At 47.6% G+C, this 10,311-nt stretch overlaps 1 protein-coding gene across 1 annotated transcript in view; it reads right to left on the reverse strand.

Annotated features, from left to right (window-relative positions):
• Positions 1 to 7,290, reverse strand: part of UBE2Q2 (ubiquitin conjugating enzyme E2 Q2) — a 42,959-nt gene extending 35,669 nt beyond the window's left edge. The window contains exon 1 of the mRNA XM_056572955.1: positions 6,899 to 7,290. Within this exon, the coding sequence (XP_056428930.1) occupies positions 6,899 to 7,057 (159 nt within the window). The 5' untranslated portion in view covers positions 7,058 to 7,290. The remainder of the gene's footprint in view (positions 1 to 6,898) is intronic.
• Positions 7,291 to 10,311: the final 3,021 nt, after the last annotated feature.

Consider the following 10,311-nt stretch of genomic DNA (forward strand, 5'->3'; position numbering starts at 1 on the left):
ACTATAGGATTACACCACCAGAGCCATTATGGGTATTAATACCTTAGAGTCCCCTCCTAAACTATAGTTACTGCCCCATTACTCAGCACCTAGTCATTTGAGTACACACATAATAGACCCGCTCTACTCTTCATATTAAAGGGGTGCTCTGCCCATTAGCATCTGGAACAAAATGTTCCGAAAGCTTAGAGTCAGCGGGGGGGCTTGTGATGTCACAGCCCGCCCCCTCCCATAGACTTGCATTGAGGGGGCAGGGCGTGATTCCACAAGCCCCCCACCGGCTCTGGGCGTTGCTGATCAGCGGAGTACCCCTTTAAGCACACAAACCACCTCAAGAACTATAGAGGCCGGCACTGATGTTTGAGGCATGCGGCCATTGACAACTCTAATTCATCTACATCAGATGAGGTCTAGGAAACATGCTGCACAGGTGAGCCACCCATCATGCAGACATCCAAAGAACAAAGTCACATTTAGGAAGATGGGGGTTTCCTTAGTCTAAAAAAAACTAAAAAATATAAAATGATTTCCTGCAAGTTTGTGAGTGGTGAATGCATCCAATAGAATTGGAATATTTAAGACTGAAGTTCATAAAAGAAATGTACTATAAGCAGTTGCACATCGGCACAAAAACTTCTTGCCCTTTTTATATATAAGTTCAGAGGTGGAAGAAAAATAAATAAAACTCCCACAAACTATGTTTTGCTTCCCTGCTCCTGCTGGTATCCTGGAGCTCCGCTCCTTTTTTTGTTAAACACATTAAATTCAGGGAGTTTTTTTTTTTTTTTTTTTTTTTAAACTAAATAACTTAAATCATACTGCCCGGACAACACTAAATCTGTTTTGTACTTGAAGACCACAGCTATAATAATAAAAAAATAAATAAAAAAAAACAATATTTTAAACTAAATTTTTGCTTATGGCATAAACTACATAGCAGACATAGGCCAGACTGTGGCAGTTGCCTATAGCAACCAATAAGATTGCCTCTTTCCTTTTTCAGAGGACTCAAGGAAAAAAAAGTTCAACACCTTAAGGATGCAGGGTGTAGCAGCAGGGACCCATGGCCAATACCGGAAATCCCTGATCAGGGCGACTTCCAGCATTAAAGGGGTAGTCCAGTGGTGAAAAACTTATCCCCTATCCTAAGGATAGGGGATAAGTTTGAGATCGCGGGGGGTCCGACCGCTGGGGCCCCCTGCGATCTCTCTGTACGGGGCCCCGGCTCTCCGCCGAGATAGCGGGTGTCGACCCCCGCACGAGGCGGCGGCCGACACGCCCCCTCAATACATCTCTATGGCAGAGCCGGAGATTGCCGAAGGCAGCGCTTCGGCTCTGCCATAGAGTTGTATTGCGGGGGCGTGTCGGCCGCCGCTTCGTGCGGAGGTCGACACGCCCCCTTCCCACGGGCTGTCGGGGCTCCGTACAGGAGATCGCAGGGGGCCCCAGCGGTCGGACCCCCCGCGATCTGCAACTTATCCCCTATCCTTAGGATAGGGGATAAGTTGCTCACCACTGAATCACCACTGGACTACTCCTTTAAAGGGGTACTCCGGTGCTCACACATCTTATCCCCTATCCACGCCGCTGGGGACCCCCGTGATCATGCATGCGGCACCCCGATTGTAATCGGTCGACCGCAGGGTCAGCAGCGTGTGACGTCACGCCTCCGCCCCCGTGTGAAGTCACGCTCCGCCCCTCAATGCAAGCCTACAGGAGGGGGCGTGACAGCTATCACGCCCCCTCCCGTAGGCTTGCATTGAGGGGGCGGAGCGTGACGTCACACGCCGCCGACCCTGTGGTCGACCGTAATCAGACCGGAACGAACACGCTCCGGACACTGATTACAATCGGGGTGCCGCGTGCATGATCACGGGGGTCCCCAGCTGCGGGACTCCCGCGATCAGGCATCTTATCCCCTATCCTTTGGATAGGAGATAAGATGTGTAAGCACCGGAGTACCCCTTTAACTCTTTAGACACCAAGATCAGAGAGGATCATGGAGTCTAAAAAGTAATACAATCCGATCCCAGGAGCTCATCGGGGCACCAGGTGAAATCAAAGGTCCTGATCAGCTGAGAGGACAGGCAAGGGGTCCCTACCTGGCTTTGGCTGGTCTCAGGGCTCTAGGAATCTATAGCATTGTATAGTGTATGAAATTAAGTCTCCTACGGGGACTGTTAAAAAAAAAAATAGAATATAAATGTGAATTAACACCTTCCCTAATAAATATTTGAATTCCCCCCTCTTCCCATTTTGTAGACTACCCCCTCCCATAGACTTGTATTGAGGGGGCCAGGCATGAATTCATGAGGGGGCAGGGCTATCACGTCACGAGCTCCTGGCACTGGCTCCAGCATTCGGAACAGTTTGTTCCAAATGCTGAGCAGCGGAGTACCCCTTTAAGCAAAGTAATTTTCACACAGTTATTTTTTAAAAGTTGTAAAGCAAAATATAAATTGGGTATCATGGTAATCATATGTACCTACAGAATAAAAATAGTGTAATTTTTACTGAAAAGTAGAAATAGAAGCCCAAAAATTGCATTGCAAATGTTTTTGTTTCACTGTAGATTCGGTGGTAAAATGATGGATGTCATTACAAAATTACAATTGGTGGAGCAAAAGTGTTATAGCTATAATAAAGTGAGGAGGAAAAAATAAAATGCCAAAATGAAAGTCGCCTAGAAAAGTTATCTACACACTGTATAAGGAGCAGAAGTGTTTATCCCACTTGAACAACGATGCTCATTAGTGGGGCGCAAAAATACATTTTGGTCTGAAACCATAAAATCTAGGATGTGCTCAGCCAAAAACTGAACATGACTTGCCCTACCCACATTTTTTTTGTTATGTAGTACAAATTTTGCATCAGCTGCAGGGCCATAGGCTATGTTAGGGCATGATGGGAGTTGCAGTTAGTTACGATCTAACTACTACTCAGCATGTTACACTAACTTATTCTATACTACTATACAGTGCAACATGCGGAGTGTTTTGGTTTGGGTCATCTCCAGATCCATGGCCTATGTCAAAGAATGCTGGGAGTTGTACTAGTTTTGGGTAAGCTGAACTACAAAGTAGTGATCTGTAGCAGCTGGTGCAGAACTACAACTCACAGAATGCCCTGACATGCTGGGAGTAGTAGTTCTACACTAGCTACAGAGTCAAAGGTGCACACATTGCGATCACTGGGATCCATTCAGCTCTGCGATACCTGGCAACATGTCTGCTACTGCCCATCCGCTGCCTACTGGCCACATCCCCAATGACAGCTAGAAGAAGTTGCCCCTGACGCACAAGTCAGCCTCTATCTCCATCATGGCTACAAACCTGCTAAGGGTGGGTCCACACTACGTTTTGTCCCATACGGGAGCGCATACGGCAGGGGGGAGCTAAAAGCTTGCGCTCCCGTATGTGACCGTATGCGCTCCCGTATGCCATTCATTTCAATGAGCCGACCGGAGTGAAACGTTCGGTCCGGTCGGCTCATTTTTGCGCCGTATGCGCTTTTACAACCGGACCTAAAACCGTGGTTGACCACAGTTTTAGGTCCGGTTGTAAAAGCGCATACGGCGCAAAAATGAGCCGACCGGACCGAACGTTTCACTCCGGTCGGCTCATTGAAATGAATGGCATACGGGAGCGCATACGGTCACATACGGGAGCGCGAGCTTTTAGCTCCCCCCTGCCGTATGCGCTCCCGTATGGGACAAAACGTAGTGTGGACCCAGCCTAAGATGGCTTTGCCCGGGCGAGCCAGCTTTCATACCAGCATCCTCAGCTCACTCCAGTCAGTGAATGGAGGGAAACCCAGCAGGGCAGAGGGGTGACATGGGCAGGGAGCAACAGGGAGCCCAGCATGGAGCACATTGTGGTTATGCCAGGAGGACAGGGAACACAGATCATACTGGGGCTGGGATTTGGGGGTAAGGATGTGGGTAACACTGGTTCAGACAGAAAACACTAGTATACAGGGAGAAGTCTCCTCCTGCAGTGCTTCAGCTGCACTTCTGGTGTGAGGTACAGAACTGCGCCCCATGCAGTTCAGCATTCACTCCTCCCCTCAGAGATTGCCGAACATACAGCAAGGGGAAGGCAGAGCTGGGCAGGACGCAACTCTGCACCTCCCTCAGCTCCGCACTCCACTCTCTCCTCTCATCAGCCCCGCTCCCCTACACAGCTCCCTCCTGGCTCCTCCCTTTTAATGAGCTGAGCTTTATCAGCAGCACAGTATTCGGGTCGGATTGTGCACAATGTTTATAAAACACCGCATCCCGTAATAAAGTAAAACTGTCTGCGCTGTGTGTTAGAAGGCAAAGTTAAATCCTTGCTGTATAATAAAATTCTATCATGTTTACACGACAGAATTTCCGAGCAGAATGCGCTGAATACTCCCTTTTAAGCGTAATCCCATTGCTTTCAATGGGATTCTGCTGCATCGTGCACATGGCGGGATTCCTAAGGATAGGCCATTATTCCTCTTCGGCCATGTCCACATGGCAGAAAATTTGTGAAAAGTCTAAAAAGACAACACGGGCGGACATCCTGCAAATATCAGGCACTAGGGCCATGCAAAGAATTCTGTGGTCAGCAGGCGCTAGGATCATTCCATAGACAGCAATGCGTTTGCAAGCAGATTCAGCCAAAAACAATTGACATGTCATTTCTTTAGGCGCAATCCCTTTGGAAACACATTGCCGTCTACGGAATGCTGACCACAGAATTATTTTGGGTGAACAGTCCCCAGGTGTTGTATGGTCCTGTACATAAAGAGGGAGATTTATCAAAATCTGTCCAGAGGAAAAGTTTTCCAGTTTCCCATAGCAACCAATCAGATCGCTTCTTTCATTTTTAACAAGGCATTTGCAAAATGAAAGAAGCGATGTGATTGGTTGCTATGGGCAACTTTTCCTCTGGACAGGTTTTGATAGATCTCCCCCACAGTGTATTCCTTTTTTTTTTTTATTGTGAATTTGGAGGATAGACCATTAATGGGAAGGTCCATAAAAAACCCTACAAAGGAGTTATCTAGTGACGGCCTATCCAACAGTCCGATACAGTCAGCAGACCCCAATATCAATGGGGTCTGCTTCAGACCACACTGCTGAAAATCTGCCGCAATGCACCCACCCGATTCAAAACTCGCAGCGGGAAACACGATGCTATCTAGCAATTAAAGGGGTACTCCGGTGGAAAACATATATAACATTTTATTTTTTTTACATTTATATTTTTTATTAAATCACCTGGTGCCAGAAAGTTAAACTTCTCTAAAAAAAAAAAAAAAAAAATCTTAATCCTTCCAGCACTTATTAGCGGCAGTATAGTACAAAAGGAAATAATTTTCTTTTTTTTTCCTTTTCTGTCAAGACTAGAGATGAGCGAACTTACAGTAAATTTGATTCGTCACAAACTTCTCGGCTCGGCAGTTGAGGACTTATCCTGCATAAATTAGTTCAGCTTTCCGGTTCTCCAGTGGGCTGGAAAAGCTGGATACAGTCCTAGGAAAGAGTCTCCTAGGACTGTATCCACCTTTTCCAGCCCACGGGAGCACCTGAAAGCTGAACTAATTTATGCAGGAAAAGGCAGCAACCGCCAAGCCGAGAAGTTTGTGACGAATCGAATTTACTGTAAGTTCGCTCATCTCTAGTCATGACCACAGTGCTCTCTGCTGACACCTTTGTCCATTTGAGGACCTGTCCAGAGCAGAAGAAAATCCCCATAGCAACCATATGCTGCTCTGGACAGTTCTTAAAATGGGCAGAGGTGTCAGCTGAGAGCACTGCGATCATGACAGAAAATAAATCCAAAACAGAAAAGAATTTCCTCTGTAGTATACAGCCACTAATAAGCACTGGAAGGATTAAGATTATAATTTTTTTTTATAGAAATAATTTACAACTTTGCTTAACTTTCTGGCATCAGTTGATTAAATAAAATAAATAAGTTTTCACCGGAGTACCCCCTTTAAATCCACCCATGTAAATGGTAAACGCACATGCAGGAGCTGCTGCATATTTTCTGCAGCCGATTTTGCTAGCCATTGACCTTAATGGGTAGCAAAATCAGCATATTTGTACCCTAAGACAGTATTTCCCATCCAGTGTGCCTGCAGCTGTTACAAAGACAACAACTCCCACCATGCCCAGACAGCCATAGTCTGTAGATGCTGACACCTGATGGTTTGCCGTAATCCAGCACATTTGGCGCCATTTCCATCGTTCAATTCCTATGACCAAGAAGGAAAAAAAAAAAAAGAAGCAAACTTCTGATGTCAATGATTTGAGGGATCAGCCCCTAATATTTTAAATGGTATCTCACCTCGCTCCCACATTTTCATTTTTTTTCTTAGGGGGGGGGGGGCATAAGCATCAGATCTTGGTTGGGAGCTCCAGACAACCTGATGCCAATTGAGGAGCACAGCCCTTACCTCAGTGTTTCCCAACCAGGGAGCCTGCAGATGTTGGAAAACTACAACTCCCAGCATGCCCGGACAGCCTTCGGCTGTCCGGGCATGCTGGGAGTTGTAGTTTTCCAACATCTGGAGGCTCCCTGGTTATAAAACACTGCCTTACCTGCTGGGACGTGTGGTGGTCTGGTACCTAGCTATACCCACCAGAACATAAGCAGTGTTCTCCAACCTGTAGCTCTCCAGCTGCTGCAAAACTACAACTCCCATTAAGCATTCCAAGCTACTGCTGCTGGAGCATGATGGGAGTTGTAGTTTTTACAACAGCAGGAGGAGACCCACAGGTGTGAAGGGCACCATATCATAGAGTAGATGGCATCAGAATATAATGTGGTCACAGGCTGCTCTCTAACACTATAGGGTCCGGTACCGGAGCCGCCCGCGCTGTGGGGTCTGTGCAGTGAGCGCTCATCGTGGATGTACCCACCGTGATGTTGCAGTGGATGGTCAGGGCCCCCCCGGTGCTCTGGATGAACACACAGTGCAGCTCGTCCAGTCTCCAGCTGATGATCCGGAACCTTTCGTGCTCTTTACCGAAGATAGACTCAAGGAGTCGCAGCTCGGCCTTCAGCCCAGACACCGACATCTTGGCCTCATTTCCGCCCGGCGGAGGCCCGAGGAGACAGCGGGGTCATGCCCGGGGCCCGAGCTCTCCGCCCGGCCTATACGAAAGATGGCGGCGGCCTGTCTTTGTATGCGGAGCGACGCCACCGAGGGCCACGGAGCGCAAAGCTTCCGGCGCAGTGACGTCAGGGACGGAGCTCTACCGAAGGGAAGCACCCTTGCGCACTATTGATAAAGCGTTGTTGCCTCTGCGCATGCGCGATGAAGACACAGGAACTGGGCAGTTTTAGTAGGCACGCCTTGTGGCCGTGGCGGAGAATGTCTGCTTAGAGGTCTGTGTTGTGCTGAGGGACACTACTAGTGTGGCAACCCCACAGCATTGTTCACCAACTGTTGCACAACTACAACTCCCAGCATGCACCCTGCTTGGGAAACACTGCCACTGTTCACACTGCTGGTGTGCATTACTGGTCAGTACGTTGAGCTGAGGAAAAAACCCACCAGAATATTCTATTTTTTTTTTTCTTTGCTAAACTCTTGAAAAATACCAGATACCCAACAGAAACCTTTCAATGGGATCAGTCCGGACCCGGTCATGTCAGTTGTGCGCCAAAACGTTTAGGCTGGGTTCACATCACGTTTTTCAAATACGTTAACCGTGTACGGTTTTCCGCAAAAAAATTTATCCGACCGTATCCGAAACCGTATGCATATAGAATGCATTGTAAACCGTATTCCAAATGTTGTGTACGGTTGCATCCGTTTTGCCTCAGATACGGTTTTGCCGATTTTTCAACCGTAGGCAAAAACGCTGTCGACCACGTTTTTGACTCCAGTTGTAAAACCGTATGCGAACCGTATGCGGTTCTTTTAACATTGTTGTCTATGAGAACCGTACACAGAATTTCAGAATACGGTTACACACGGTTTTTCTAATCCGTTTTTGGAGTTGACACATGCACAGATTGGAAATTCAATAGAACAATAGTAACTTTATTAAATTGCTGGAAAACTAATTCCAACAAAATAGCAAAACCGTTGGCAAAAACTGATGCAAACGGATAGAACCATACGGGGGAAAACCATATACGTTTTAATTTGGAGTCATACGGTTGCATACGGTTTTTGCCATACGTTTTTTAGCGGATTTACCGTATTTGAAAAAGTGGTGTGAACCCAGCCTTAGGGTCCTTTTGGCTCAAATGAAGAGCTGAATGCGGAGCAAGATGGCAGTGTGAACCTAGCCTTACTACAAGCTGACTGCTCAACATGTTAGGTTTAGTTAGGAAGCTACACTGTACACCCCACACTACCTAAGAATGGGCGGATAGTCTTCAGGTGTTAAGAATAAGGCTTATTTTACTGACTAGTACCATATTGCCAATTTTTTATTGAGTTGTGGCCACCACGTCAAACATGACCCAAGAGCCCCACGTGCATGCTTTTGGCATCTCCCAGGCTAGCACACTTATGTTACAGTATAGGAAAGTGTAGTGTTTATTATTAAAGTGTCTTGTGAGGTATAGTGCAGGGTCCTTACACTCTCCCCAATAGTTTGTAATAAAAAATATAATAAAAACAAACCTAGTAAATCATAAATTAATCAACTCACCGTGATTCCCCCTTTTGGTGTGCACTGATACATATAACGTCTATGTTGCAAGGTCTCTCAGTGCACGATAAGTACTATACAAAATAACAGTTCACAATGTATCCAATATGGGCGTTATGTGCTCTAGTGACCCTCCTGGAAATGAAACAGTTGGATATACACTGCTCAAAAAAACAAAGGGAACACTTAAACAACACAATGTAACTCCAAGTCAATCACACTTCTGTGAAATCACACTGTCCACTCAGGAAGTAACACTGATTGACAATCAATTTCACATGCTGTTGTGCAAATGGAACAGACAACAGGTGGAAATTATAGGCAATTAGCAAGACATCCTCAATAAAGGAGTGGTTCTGCAGGTGGTGACCACAGACCACTTCTCAGTTCCTATGCTTCCTGGCTGATGTTTTGGTCACTTTTGAATGCTGGCGGTGCTTTCACTCTAGTGGTAGCATGAGACGGAGTCTACAACCCACACAAGTGGCTCCGGTAGTGCAGCTCATCCAGGATGGCACATCAATGCGGGCTGTGGCAAGAAGGTTTGCTGTTTCTGTCAGCGTGGTGTCCAGAGCATGGAAGTGAGACCAGAAAACAGGCCAGTACATCAAGAGACGTGGAGGAGGGCAACAGCCCAGCAGCAGGACCGCTACCTCCACCTTTGTGCAAGAAGGAGCACTGCCAGAGCCCTGCAAAATGACCTCCAGCAGGCCACAAATGTGCATGTGTCCATTCAAATGGTCAGAAACAGACTCCATGAAAGGGGTATGAGGGCCCGACATCCACAGGTGGGCGTTGTGCTTACACCGTGCAGGATGTTTGGCATTTGCCAGAGAACACCAAGATTGGCAAATTCGCCACTGGCGCCCTGTGCGCTTCACAAATGAAAGCAGATTCACACTGAGCAAATGTGACAGACGTGACAGAGTCTGGAGACGCCGTGGAGAACGTTCTGCTGCCTGCAACATCCTCCAGCATGAACTGATTGGCAGTGGGTCAGTAATGGTGTGTGGTGGCATTTCTTTGGGGGGGCGCACAGCCCTCCATGTGCTTGCCAGAGGTAGCCTTACTGCCATTAGGTATCGAGATGAGATCCTCAGACCCCTTGTGAGACCATATGCTGGTGCGGTTGGCCCTGGGTTCTTCCTAATGCAAGACAATGCTAGACCTAGTGGCTGGAGTATGTCAGCAGTTCCTGAAAGAGGAAGGCATTGATGCCATGGACTGGGCCGCCCGTTCCCCAGACCTTAATCCGATTGAGCACCTCTGGGACATCATGTCTCGCTCCATCCTTCAACGCCATGTTGCACCACAGACTGTCCAGGAGCATGCCCAGGCATTGTAGGGGCAAGTGGAGGCCACACACACTATTGAGCCTCATGTTGACTTGTTTTAACCCCTTAAGGATGCAGGGTGTACCTGTACGCCCTGAGTCCGCTCCCTTTCTATAACGTGGGGCCACAGCTGGTCGGGCCTGGTATCTAGCAACGGCCGGGACCCATGGCTAATAGCGCACGGCACTGATCGCGGTGCCACCCGCTTGTGACCCTTTAGATGTGGCGTTCAAAGTTGATCGCTGCATCTAAAGTGAAACTAAACTGCTCCCGGTTAGCTTCGTGGGCTGGTCAGGAGCGCCGTGGTGAAAAAACAGCTGTAGGACACGA

This window comes from Hyla sarda, chromosome 4, assembly GCF_029499605.1.
Source record: "Hyla sarda isolate aHylSar1 chromosome 4, aHylSar1.hap1, whole genome shotgun sequence".
Lineage (NCBI taxonomy): Eukaryota > Metazoa > Chordata > Amphibia > Anura > Hylidae > Hyla > Hyla sarda.